This window comes from Hermetia illucens, chromosome 4 (genome assembly GCF_905115235.1).
Source record: "Hermetia illucens chromosome 4, iHerIll2.2.curated.20191125, whole genome shotgun sequence".
Taxonomy (NCBI): Eukaryota; Metazoa; Arthropoda; class Insecta; order Diptera; family Stratiomyidae; genus Hermetia; species Hermetia illucens.
This window is the reverse complement of record NC_051852.1, coordinates 117,124,214-117,138,791: the sequence shown is the minus strand read 5'-3', so window position 1 is coordinate 117,138,791 and position 14,578 is coordinate 117,124,214. Positions and strand designations below refer to the sequence as shown.

The 14,578-nt window shown below is 40.2% G+C and overlaps 1 protein-coding gene across 3 annotated transcripts in view; it reads left to right on the top strand.

The window, feature by feature from the left end:
- LOC119654823 (hexokinase type 2) overlaps positions 1 to 14,578 on the top strand; it is a 265,870-nt gene that overhangs the window by 135,826 nt on the left and 115,466 nt on the right. The window contains exon 1 of one of the 3 annotated variants that reach the window (XM_038060387.1): positions 479 to 840. The exons of the other annotated variants lie outside the window; for them this stretch is intronic. Within the exon in view, the coding sequence (XP_037916315.1) occupies positions 784 to 840 (57 nt within the window). The 5' untranslated portion in view covers positions 479 to 783. Of the gene's footprint in view, positions 1 to 478; positions 841 to 14,578 lie in introns of those variants that run through there. 3 annotated transcript variants of the gene reach the window in all.

Here is a 14,578-nt window from a genome sequence, read left to right as displayed (position 1 = left end):
AGTAGGAAATGTGGGAAATATTTATCTGTATTTTGTTTGAAAAATGCAAGCATGAAAGTCTGAAATGTAGTAGCAGATGATGCTCCATCACTGAATGCTTTGTATGATGAAGGGGATGAGGACGCCGACGAAAAACAAATAATCTTTCGTCATTAGCCAGACGTCAGCAATGAACTTCTTCTCTCGCTCTTCCCCCAAAAGATGCTAGTCTCAAAATCCACAGTTCCAGTGTAAAAACTCTGTCTGGCCAGCTTCGTCCGACTCGAAATTCGCTCTCATATCTTCAATATTTCCCACTAAATCATATATCGTAAAGCTTCAAAGTAATTGTTCATATCGAGCTGCGAACACTCTCCGAGTTCAACTTGCATTTAAGATATTTATTGCGAAAAATCATCGCGTCACAGTATCTTACATGATTCTGTTTAGTTTTGCTAAAGCCGCTAAAACTTACATCTACCTTGCACCAAATTTCAGTCAAGTGTAAACCGTCCGTGGACATGTGCTTCGCTTAAAGTAGATATTTCTCTCCACCTTTTGAAACCATATTGTGTATGTGCGCTTTGTAGTCATAATTTTCTCTAATATCCGCTAAAATCGCGAAAAACGTGAAGGTGGCTATTTATGTTTTCTAAGCTTCCGTATTGTATCTGAACGTACTGAGAGATAAGTGCGGAGTTTGAACTCAGTTAATGTCAATGCATGAGGAAAAAGGTGAACTAGTAATTTCGCGGTTATTATCTTTTTCTCTCGTTAGTGCTGCAATTTAAATTGACTGGAAGAATGAACGATTCCGCAAAACCTCGCATGGACCTTCAGCGTGATTCAATGTCAGAGATGGTAATGACAATAATAACTTTTCTTTCACTACCTGTGTCTTATTGCACTTATAACTAAGTTTTTTGAACTGAATGGGGTAACGCGTGCGTATCATAAGACTAACGATTTGTGGTGAACACCAATGCGGATAGAAAATTCATTGATTACTTGTCAACTTCAGCACAGTTCAATGTTATAATACCACAAAGAAATATATTTTTTATATTTGAATATGATTCATACCCAATCTAATTCAATCAGCACGGCCCAAGATATTTTTCATACATGGCTTGTCTTTCGCTAAGTATTTAAGTAAGATGTTATCTGCAAGTTGAAACCAGCTTTAACAGGTGAAATTCTAAAAGTTTACACAAATATGGTTGTATTTCGTCCCAGACTTTTTTCTTGGTTTGATAAATGTGTATATGTTTGTGTGGTGGCTCATTTCACCTATAACTGGAGAACATCGGGAGCTAAGATTTGATATCTAATGCGTCCATAGGCAGGGGTATTCAGACAGAAAATGCTCCGTGGATCTCGCTTAATCATTACAAGAGGCATTATATTCTGAACATATATCCAGCTAGTGAATTATGGCCAGTCAGAATGTCTACAATACTCTTGCAAGTCTTCCTGTTTTTTGACAGGATAAACTTTGCGGTATGCATGTTTGGTTCTGACAGAAAAAGTTATCACTTGTCATTGTAAGAAACTTGTTCGCAGTCTATAAAGACAGCCTTAGCCAATGCTATTGATACTTCAATTGCTGCTTCCGGTGCCAACATAGGGGAGATTGAACTCTCTTTTGGTAGAGCATTCGATATTTCAATTCCTTTTACACCGCAGTTACCAGGTAGCCAGAGTAGTTCCACCGCATTGAAACTTGAAATAGATTTCAAACGGCGTCTGCATTCTTGAAAGATTTTCGAGGTGATCAAAGGGATACTCAATGCAGCCTGGCTATCACTGCAGATTGCGATGCATCTGCCCTTCAACCGCTCATCATGCACGCAAGGTACCGCCCTTAGGATGGCATATACTTCGGCATATACTCCGGCTCCAGAACTCTGTTCTGTTCTTGGATTCAGTTCTGCCAATAAATCTTCCAATGCTCTGTGCGCTCCATGTGTGTTGCTTCCCCTTATATCTAATCGAATTAGTCGATGAGCTGCTCTCATTGCAGTCCTTTCAATAAATATATCCAGGGACTGTAAATTGAGGACTGCATTTAGACAACGTAGAGCGTGTATTGGAAAATTTTGCAGTTCGCGTCTTAGTGAGTCGATCAGCATATTCCCCAGAAGTGGCGGTAGAAGTATGTTTGGAGGCAGCCTTTCGTTGCTTCTGCTGTTAAGTAACGATCGACACTCACTTCAGAATACAGCAATCTCTGCGTTAGCATAGCATAGATCCACTTAATTAAAGTACCATCAACAACGAGAACTGTCAATCCGGATTGTATACTTTTCAGAAGGTCTGTACTGATTCCAGTCTGGAGCTCGCAAAAGCTCATCGGGTTTTCTAAGAAAGTTCAACATGGCTCAACTTTGACATCTCATTTCGAACACTTAACGAACCTCTTATATTCACACTGTGAGTTTCGGAAGCTTAGCCAGTCTTCATTCTTATTGATTTTACAAGCACAATTCAGAAATCACCTGGTTGATTACCTGAGTTTCCGGTTCCACCAAGGAACCGTTTTACCCCTTTGCCATCGGGAAATAAGACAAGCATCTTCGTAGCAGTTAAAAAGTGTGCAATTCGGGGTTTTTAATTTGTCTTTAAGCGCCAAAGGAGTTCCCCTTTATTGTCAAGAAGCTTGGCTGAATGTCGTGTCGCGTAGTGTCGCTCAAGTATGTATTGCTGCTTACAAAACCATACAAAGATATTTTGACAGGCAGTGCATCCTGTGCCTGCGTTGCCTCGCGTAGCGTAGATGGGGTCGTACCTTAATGTGTAATGGAAAACAATTAGAGGCGTATGCCGCGATCGGCGTGTGACAGGGTATCCCCCACACCGTACCACCAGAGATCCCCCCAAGTGGTTTCACTGCATGCACTATCCTCCGCGCGCAGCTCCTTTGTGGCAAAGCGTGAGTCGAAGGCCATCATTATCCTTCGCTTTCAAAATGGAAATGAAGCTCTACAGTCTCCTGATATGATTGAATTTCAGTTTATCGAGGACTGTCTCTGAGCACATTCAGACTCTTTTGGTCCAGATGGAATACCAAGCTGATTTGCCCTTCCTGGCATTCATGATTTTTACCCTCCAGTGTCCGAAATCCATGCCCGGATTCTGTTCAACCTGCATGTGGGTGATTTCCCCTGCCTTCCTTCGAGTGTAGCTGAGTGTTCATAATAATGAACTTGATGTCAGATACCAGTTGACTTAGCTGTGAATGCGTAGCTAAATCAAATCAGGGTGATAATCACGCGTGAGCGAAATGCCCATCACATTGTCTCCCACTAGTTGTTATAAACCTGCAGTGTACCCTTACCGCCTTGAATGATGTACTCAAACACACTTCAAGGCCTAGATCCTGTTGGATTGTTGCGCCCACGATTATTATTATATAGAATCAAATACTTCTTCCATCATCAAAAAAGAACCGTAACAGTAAGTTTGTACTTTTATTCAATCTTGGAGAACATTGTACCTGTTGCGTCCTCAATTCTTGTCTAGTTCCATCTCTGTAACTGGAAGTATCAAGAAAACTTCTTGATGAATTTAAACTTTATTCACTCCTTTTGTTTGTTATCAAAATAATAAAATATAAAAAGCAAAAACCGTTTTACGGTTTCGTACCAGGGTAGAGGCAGACGCTGCCTCACCTCTGCCCTGGGGGCAGCGTGACCGAAGCATTCTGCAGATGTAAAATGCTCACTGTATATAATTCGCAGAACATGACTTGACTGCGAATTATATTGAGCGTAAATCAATATTTTGGGACAAAGCTTGACCAGTGCTGAAATCACCTCTAGCATTCTACAAGCCTACTTCAGCGATCTGGGTATTGCTACTGCAGCTTCTGATTATTAGGTCTGTTCTTTGTCTTCAAAAAAAACTTCTCCGGAACCAAAACAACTTTAATGTCTCCATTTTTAGTTCCACTAGTAGTTCGGTTTCCTGCTGGGAATGTACGCCATGGCGACATGATAGCTTCGCACGTTTTGATTTGAAATTCAATCTACTCCACTACCGTTCATTTCGGGTTTTTATCTCGCTATTAGATGTATCCTTTTTAGAACCTTCAACCGGGCAGCCAAGCATTCTGCCTGTCTTATTGCAATGTCAAGAGAGTAATAGACTGTTCGCTTCATCAAGAAGGCACTGACTGATCAAACCTAACCAACCGTAAAAATGAGATCATATTTCTAACGCTGACCAATACAATCTCCAATTTTGCAAAGGTGGAAGCTGCTATGGTGTCCAGCTATTCCACTTCCTATATCCATACGCTTAAGTCTCCAGTAATCCTCGAGCTGTTACATCTATAATACCATCCAACACCAAACTGTCCATATTGTGCTAGTATTGCGCTAAGAGGAGCTTATCCGATATAGGTCAATTTGGATACCCTGCATTTTTACCATAGCAAACCCAACCCTCGCTAATTCGTCTTGAACTGCATCAACTTGGATATGCGCCAGCATTATTCTATGTACATATCGAACATTTGCCTCTACCTATAAAATGTTGACCATCTGCGCATTCTCATCTTTTATACAAGACATCCCGTAGTTCTCCAGAGCAAACATTGATGAAGTGTCCTTATTCAAGCTGTCTTAAACGCTGGTTCTCTCTGCGCGGTGCTTGATATCGTTCTATATTGAATTGATGCGGTGGTCCCCATACATGCGAAGAGACGTCGAATTTTCCTGTTGGAAAGGTCCCAATTAGTATTTTCGGAAGTACGCCTTAGTTGTCATATCAGCTATAAGGAGGGATAGAGAGTGGTGGTCAGGGATCCATTTTCGAATTAACCGAAAAATCTGTAAAATTCATAGTGTCGTCTTTATATGATGTTTAGATCTCGAATTGGCCTATACTCCGATATTATTATCTTCTGGAAATTTCTTGGAGGCTCCCTTTCGTTAATTCTAGAATTCTAATATAGACAACTATGCTTTCCAGCGCGGAGGTGGTGGGAATTCTACTCTTATTGACAAATTTATAATTGATCACCGTTTTTGATCAAGTTTTGCGGTTGTCGAGTACAAAAATCCTCTATTCCTGTTCACATTGGTGCTACTATCGACAAATTAGCAACTTTTGCACATAACACAAATCTTTTTGCTCTGCCTCCATTTCTGCCATCAAATCCCTATCGTTTCCCCACTTGCCGCTTTGGTGATGGATCCCATAGACTATGATGGAAGGCTGGTGCTATATATCTACGATTTTATGGTTGTGAATTATTCTTGAATTGGAGATATTAGGAAGCATTCGCGATTTTGGGCAATGGCCAAAAGGCTACTCCAAATTGACTTTCATCATCATCAACAGCGCAACAACCGGTATCCCGTCTAGGTCGGCCTTAGGAAGGAACTTGGCTTTTGTCAACTACTGCCATTACTCATGCACCAAGAAAAAACCTTGTACAACAGGCATTACCCTGCTATTATCTCCCATGTCAATAATTTCAATTTTGTCGCTTCTATCCACGTTTTCTAATAGAATCTAAATAAAATACAATTGATTGTTTCCTGAAACGGGATATATTATTTATTTGTATTTCGAGCATAGGTTGTGCCCTTCTTTAGTACCTGATCAACTAAGATATTAATTCCTGTTCTGCTCTATTTAACATTGGGATCTGATAGGGGTAACACTAATGTTGCCCCGTGTCTCACTTGCCACGTTGCTCAGAACGTTGCCCGTGTCGTGGCTCAATCTGCTCCCTTCTGTTTCCGTTAGGATCGCCAAACTCTCTTGTGCGTCCAACTTCCTCCTGTTCCCGCATACCTGGATAACTGTCATATATGATGTTATGCCTTCAATCATGTACCGTACTATCCTTGATTTCATCATTGTGCTCTTCCTATACTTTCTCCTGGCCATTTCCGTTTCTCTCTCGTGCTCTCCCCATCGTACCGTAACCAGTCTTTTAGTTTGTCCTATGTAGCACTTCTCACAATCTGGACATGTCACTTTATATATCCCACTGGATTCATGTTTTAACTTGCGGGCCTTGGTGGATCCCAGCCTGCTTTTGAGCTGGTATATCCTACTCGATGGCACCATGTCACCCTTTCATCGCTTTTATAAATTTCGACGAAGCCTCAGACTGCGTGACCCGTATTTTTTTATTCCCTTCCAAGTTATTGTCACTTTTCATTCTTGTGTCGAATATATACTCCTTTTCTTTCCTAAAATGTTCTGCACTGAAGGACACAGTGAACAATCGATAAATCATGGAATGAAGAGGAACCATCTTATGTGAATGGAGGTGGTTCAAATTATCTGGTATCGTTCTCTGCGTGTATACAGGGTTTCTATAGATCTAAAAAAAGACCCCCTTTTCGTCTCTAATGATCCTTAAATAAAGAAACGGGGGTTCTCCGTTGTCCTCTACTTCCGTTGTGAAGGTTTCGATTTTCCTTATTCAAGACCTCCAGCATCTTCTCCACTTTGTCTTCATGGTATGAAGGAGCGACCTATGTTTTGTTCATACTTACATCAGGTCGGCGTACATCTTTTAATTTTTTTCAAGTAGAGCTGCTCTATCTGTGATTTTATTTCCTTTCCTCTTGTTCTTCGACTACTCTTAGTACTTAAATAACTGCAGCACATAGAAATGACAATCTGTCGCTGTGTCGATGGGTTCTTCGGTCATTTTCAATCGACTTCGATGTTCAGACCAATTTTGGCAAGTGAGTTCTCATCAGCTCGAATTATTTATCCACACCATCGAAGCTGCTTCTCCCGCGATGTTTCCACAGTCGGTTCAACCCCATGTCGTTCGCGGATGTTCTCATTTCGGGTGTGGAACGCCCCTTCATCCAAGTTGCGTTGAGGCGTGAAACAATTTCAAAACGCAATTCTCTATTGGCGAAAAGAGGGTGGGGGATTAGATGCATATGTAACATTGACAATTATTTCACAATCGCAAACGGTAAAACGCCAATAAATGGTTAGGGGTGAACGCAAATGTATGTATGTACGTCTATGTACAAGCTTGAAAGATTAGCGCCATTTCCGTGTCACTTTGGAGCTAAAATACGCTGGCTTAACCCTGACTTCAATGCTTAAGCGAAGAAGCTTATTTCAAATCAGCAATAATTATTTCAATATCTGGCTAAAAGTCTCTAGGATACTCACACCCTTTAGCATCGAATCGTGAGCACATACTTCATTTTCTTGTATATTTTGCCTATTGATTTGGCATTTGTCGTTTTCAACAATTATACTTATGCGTTTTTCAAGGTTTTACAGTATATGGACAATATCTTCTTAAAAACGGTTGATCGTCTGTCTGGTTACCTGTGTTGTTTTTCTGTATGGGGACAATGCCTGATGGATACGTGATCAGGGACGTAGATGCCGTGCTTCTACTGGTTAGAAATCTGAAAAGTTGCGAACAGTCTCTTGCGCGTGGGTCTACCATTTTGGCACTGCTTCACGGAGTGGTTCAGTCCCGTAGTGCACCCAATGTGTGGCTTTCTTCCTTCCAAGCATATGATACTTCGTGTTCACCACTGGTAAATCAAATCGCAGTTTCGTTTCTTGGTACCTTCCTATGCTTACAAACTTTGGACAGACAATGAAAATATATTCCGCTACTTTACTTTCCGCCATCATAAATATAATACACCGGTGGACGCACTGTCTACTGTGTCCACGCGAGCATTGCGGTATATTAAGGATAAGCCTGTACGTCCGTTATCCATTCTTCACCTGATCCCAAGCTGTTCGCTCAGTTGTTTTGCTTTTACGTCCGCTCTGCATACCTTATGATCGATGGGCTGCATCTGCCAGATACTCCCTGTGATAATGCATGTCACTTTCCCGCATCATTTTAGCGATACAAACAGCTGATCAAGCCTTCAAGGAGCGAAACTGCCGGTCTGACAAACAACTGCCTGCGATCGATTCTTCGGTATATCCGGTTATGAATTCCCTTCAAGACCTTATCAATTTTTGTCATTTCATTTGAACATAATATAATAATTGTGTAGATTTTGATGTTCCAAATTGATTCCTCTGTTGTGTGGCATGTAATTAAAAAGTATGATATTTCTATATTCGTATAGAAAAGTCAACTTCAGTCTACCATCCCTTTGTTAGGAAAAGTAAGATTTGCACCAAACTTTCCAGTGTTCCGGACTTTATTTCGTTGCTGATTGCTAAATTCAACCTTCTCTTCTGGGACCAGCCTTTATGAATGTTTCCTAGTACACTTTCAAAATATAGTGAAAAACTTTTATTAATTGAATTTGATCAGATATATTGAATTAACAGGTCTTCTTTTTGAGACGTGGATTTTTAATAACTTGTCCCAGATTTGTTCGGCTTTATAGCTTCTAAAAAACAGATCTGCTAGATTTCGGCATCTTAAAACTCATAACAAATACATGATTGAGATTTCATAGTCCCCACACTCACCAAATTTCTTGACAAACTATTCGATGATTCTAGTGTTCCCTTCAGATAATAGATTGAACTTCCACAAAACCCTAAGATAATGCACTTTTAGCGTGTCAGTCCTTACTATCACTTACTGTTTCAACATTACGCATTTCCAGACCATCGGTCTGAAGGTCGTACTCCACTTTACTGTGGCTCACAAGCACTACCCGTGAATGTACGTAAGCACATCGCGTAAGATGCAGAAATATCAGATTTCGCTGTAAAACCGAGCCTCCAAAACTATCAATTTTCTGCAACGCAACCGAGATTATAGATAAGAGCAACGACCGTTGAACGTGGAAGCTTCTTAGAGATGACCTACTTAATAGGAAATAGTAAACAAGAGTTTTCAATATGCTGAGTGGGTTATCTGGTCTCGTGCGTAGCTCTTTGAAATTATATTTATAAAAGCTTGGACGGTACTCTCAGCTACTAAATTTAATCCAAATGATACACACACACATGACAAACCAGATTGGGCACTTTTTCTTTTGAATTTTATTTGGCAATGAATGACTCATTAATGTTTTTTAATGAAATTTAATTTCAAAGTGTTCATTGAAAATTCGGCTGTGACGCTTGTACGATTACGTTTGATGTTTGTTCCCCAACAAGTGGATTTGAGTGCCAAATTTTGGTTGCTACTTAGGAAATGGCTGGTAATTTAGATGGTTCGTCCTATGTCGATTCGAACTTTGTAGTGAAATGCATGCTTACAGTTGCTCAAGTCTTCACACTCTGGCGGAAATGGGGTTAAGCTAAGATAAACTATGAGATTGTAAAATTTTGTAGATGGAATATATGTTTTGAAGGTACAATCTTTGTTTTTGTGCTTATCGAATGTGATGCAAACAGCTTGAAATATTGATATCGTTGCTGGCCACGAGCATCTTACCTTCAACCTAGTAAATTCTATAATTTATCATTTTTGCGATTCGTAATCACACAATATGAAACAATGGTGTCTGTATAGCCCAGAAAGGTCAAAAGGTTTTTTGTCTTTCCCAGCTCGTACAGATTTCATTAACTAGTGCTGAGTAATGTTAATATTATTGTGACTTTAAGCCAATTTGCATCCGAAAATTTGACAGTTGCAAGAAGGTGGTGATTACATTTACTTCCATTAAAAGGAGAAACGCCCCTCAAAAACCTTTTACTTCATTGATATTGTGGTTACGTAGGAGCCACGTCATAAAACCTTAGTATATCACATTCATTATCATCATCAACGGCGGTTCACGATCTAGGCCTGCCTTAGTAAGGAACTCCAGACATCCCGACTCTGCGCCACCGTTGCTCCATCTCAGACAGAACCCAAGACTCTCCCTCTTTCTGGAGATTTGGAATCCTTTAAAGAGAGCAAAAAAAGGCGAACTCTTGGCCGCGATCGAGGGAAGAATCTTCCGAAGAATTTTTGGCCCCCTACATGAGGATGGACGATTTCGTAGCCTACATAACGACGAAATGTTGTGGAGGCTTGGAAAGTGTACCTGGAAATATTAAAACCTATTACCGAAATGACATATGAACGGGAAAAATGGCAAATTTCACTTGCTGCATCGAGGTAAAATTTCAGAGAAATTTGTAGATCAAAGCGAAGACCAACAAGGTTCTATTATCACCCCGATACTATTGCTTCTTGTTATCGGTGACGATCTTGTCTTGTCCAATGAATCATAACATATTTCCTCAAACACCTTGATCACACTGACGATAACTATTTGCTCTCTTTCGGAGTGATAGGCCTTGTTTAAATAGCTCTGGATTTGGAAAACGGAACAAGTAGAGCTGAATTGAATGCGAACACCAACGAAACTAATGTTCTGAGTCTCACCGGTCATCCCAATTTTCCTGTCTGTATTAATGATCAGAGTATCAAAGTCATTCATCAATATGTACATCAAGCAACGCTATTTCAAGGGATGATGGTACCGAGCTTGATATCATGCCACCTATTAAGAGCGCTAGATCCGCTTATGGTGTTTTTCCAAAATCTGAAATGCAACTACCTCAACACCAACATCACGTTAAAACTATTCTGTGCTAACGTCCTTTATATGCTTCTGTATGAGAGTAGCACATGTTAAGTGAATACCATTGTCACTGGAAAGTTTCAATCCTTCATGATACAATTTCGAAAAACCTCGTCGATGTAGAAAACTGGTACACGTAGGCTTAAGAATTCACTATACGAAGATGTTCGACGAGTTTGCGCCCCAGAAGTGCATGGCATAGAATAGTGGAAGTAGGTAGCAAGCTTCTTCCGAAGTCCTGAAGTGAACTGAAACACATTTAGGAGCAGCGATATACAAAACAGTTGCCATGTGTTGTTCGCTCCACAAAGCATATTTTTAATCTTCTGGATGTTTTCCGGGATAGTGCAGATGATTGGAAGGTTGACAGTCCTTGTAAAATATTTCGTGGCTCTATACACACTCGATGTTTTGTACGAACAATGTCGGCTATCTTCATTCATGTCTTGTGGTGACTGTGACAAGTTTACATTCAATAAACATAACAGAAGCCCAACTGAAATAAATATATAATTACAACACACTTTGCACCAAAATTAAACAAAGCATTCAACGAAAAATTCAACAAAATCATCAGGTATAACAAAAGAAAATTTTGCAAGGTCAAAAATAACCAAATACAAAAAGTTAGCAGAACAGTTTACACATTCTATATGTAAAGGAGCGAACAAAGCAGCTACAGTTACTTCTAACCTGCTCCACTTCAATTACTCCGGTATGACCTTAATTTGTTTCGAACCCGATCAGCTTTAATCTTATGTAATCGACTTTCATGATTGAATGCTGCAAACTAGTTTTCAAAAGGTTGAGAACAAGCATTGGTTCTGAACCCTTTTCAGCCTGTTCACTAGTATGTCGGCCTGTCACATGCACTTTGAGTTTAGGGAGAGGAATTTTCCATACTCCAAATGCAAAGTTTCGGCTAGTACTCTCCAAAGCGGCTCTTAACTAACAGCAGTTGTAAACAAGGGTAGTGGGGCGAGGTGTAATTACTTAATGGGCTACGGAGGAATATGAGGATCCTTTTGGGTACTGTTGTCCCTGCCATGCCATGTCCTTCGGTTTTATGAGTGGCACTGGAACCTGAAATGCATTTATTCTTCCTTTTTCAGTACTAGTTTGAATTGTAAATTTGTTGAAGCTATCTTCATTTACTATATTAATAATTATTCCTTCCTTTGTCTGCGGGCTACTAAAACCAACTTAAAACTAATTTCTACTGAAATTACATGGAATCAGAAAGATAACCATCTAACGCTTTGGTGTATCATCAAGATTGAAAGTCGGAAGACCAAATCAAACCCAAAGCTACCGACTATCTTCCGAAGCTTCAGTGCCACACATTTACCTTCTAAAAATTTGCCACGGGTGACAAGTTAGCTATTTATCCACCACGGTCCAAATCCAGCCTTCACCGATAGCTTGATTTTCAATTTTCTCGGTTTACTAACAGCTTACTGCACTCGTTGCGAATCGGTCTTCATTACCCGAACGCGGAAAAGAAAAACTCCGCGATCTCAGCAAAATTTACTCATCCTACTTATCCTAATAACAATGTTCAAAGAACACTAAAAATAGCGACCAAGAGTCAAGTTTTTCTTTTTAATCTAGGTGGAGAGGTACACCTACTTCATTTCACCTCCATATAACCCCCAAAAAATCTTTCTTTCTCATGATTTTCGCTGGTTGCCCACTAGAGAGAGACGACCAGCATCAATGATACTTTCCTCGAGCAAGTGATCTCAAGCTGGATGGCTGTTTTGCAGAAGCACGTAAATCAATAAAAATGTTGCAATTGTCTGAACCGATCCGCTGGCAATAATGTACTTACTAGCACGTCATTATGGGCAGTGCCATGAAAAACGAAGAAAAAAGATAATAATCGTTTTGATAATTGACAATTTGTATACATAATTGAATAATATAATAGTTAAATATGTTTTAGAGTTTCGGGGAACTTAAAAGTAAGAAGGTGGTATAAATTTCAAAGAGGACGCAAAATAATCATTTAGAAATGAATAAGGCTTTTAACGTGTATTGGGAAGCCGGGGACGAATTCAGGAATTTAAAAGGAGATTATTTGAAGCAGTAAAGGATCCTAAATTAGAGAAAAGGGAAAATTTGGCATACAACTGAATAAATCTTTTTGCTAGCTGCATGAATACCGCGAAACAACGTATACTACAGGGGGCTAAAAAGTGGTCACTTATTTCAAATACCCATTTTTAGAAACCACGCTATCATAAATGAGATTTGTTGGCGCCTGTATATTGGATTTGGACCTCAAAATCCTCCCCGTCTCAATATCTGCCCAGATGAAGTTAATAATAGCCTATTACTATATTTTGAAAATTTACTTTAAACCCCCCTTAAGTTCACGCTGTGGAGCATCACAGCAAAAAGTTATTTTGGACTGTTTCCACCCATTATATTTGTACGTTCCTCCGATATAGACAGGTTGAATAATATGTCCACGATAACCCAAAATCATCCTTCTGTCCGCTACTATTATGTAACAGGTCACTTTGATTGGAGTCTAATTAATCAACGGCTAGAAGTATGCACTGTAGCCTCTTGATTTCTTGGTCAGAATGCAAATTGATAACCAAAATTGCAGCCCCTTAATGTCAACGCTGATCAGTAATATATTTTAATTATTATTTTTTTCTCTTCATTTTATTTCAGCAACCATTTAACCTCAAAAGGTCGTAATTAATATTTAGAAATAGCCCATATTTAAGCAAATATCGAGGGAAAAAAATTCAGATTGAATTCAGATTGTTGTGCAACACATCTACTTGGATCCACGTACTTTTTAACACTCTTTTATATTTCATGACTTCAAGCGTGATAACAACGTGAACATCATCGTACGATTGGTTTGGAGGTGTGTTTAGAAACATCATCGCTGATATGCATTGAACTTGGGGCTTCCGATTAAGATCGAAGTACGTACTAAGTACATACTGCAAAGTTCATTGTTATCACTTTTCCAAGGAGATAATAAAATTCTTTTGTAATATAATAATTCCGATTAAACTTGTATATAGTGCTCCTCGACATCTACCTATATACATATGTAATGAATTGCTATATGCATATTCTATAGACATAGAATCATCATCATCAACGGCGCAACAACCGGTATCCGGTCTAGGCCTGCCTTAATAAGGAACTCCAGACATCCCGGTTTTGCGCCGAGGTCCACCAATTCGATATCCCTAAAAGCTGTCTGGCGTCCTGGCCCACGCCATCGCTCCATCTTAGGCAGGGTCTGCCTCGTCTTCTTTTCCTACCATAGATATTGCCCTTATAGACTTTCCCGGTGGGGTCATCCTCATCCATACGGATTAAGTGACCCGCCCACTGTAACCTATTGAGCCGGATTTTATCCACAACCGGACGGTCATGGTATCGCTCATAGATTTCGTCATTGTGTAGGCTACGGAATCGTCCATCCTCATGTAGGGGGCCAAAAATTCTTCGGAAGATTCTTCTCTCGAACGCGGCCAAGAGTTCGGAATTTTTCTTGCTAAGAACCCAAGTTTCCGAGGAATACATGAGGACTGGCAAGATCATAGTCTTGACCAGTAAGAGCTTTAACCCTATGGTGAGGCGTTTCGAGCGAAACAGTCTTTGTAAGCTGAAATGGGCTCTGTTGGCTGACAACAACCGTGTGCGGATTTCATCATCGTAGCATCGGTTGTGATTTTCGACCCTAGATAGGAGAAATTGTCAAGTTGTATTCTCCTATCCTTATTCTTCTTCGTGTTTGACCGTGTTGTTGGTTGATTCGTCTTCAGTGCTGACGTTGCCACCATATATTTTGTCTTGCCTTCATTGATGTGCAGCCCAAGATCTCGCGCCAATCACCGCCTGCTCGATCTGGATGAAGGCAGTTTGTACGTCTCGGGTGGTTCTTGCCATGATGTCGATATCGTCAGCATCGGCCAGTAGTTGGGTGGACTTGAAGAGGATCGTACCTCTTGCATTTACCTCAGCATCACGGATCACTTTCTCGAGGGCCAGGTTAAAGAGGGCGCATGATAGTGCATCCCCTTGTCGTAGACCGTTGTTGATGTCGAATGGTCTTGAGA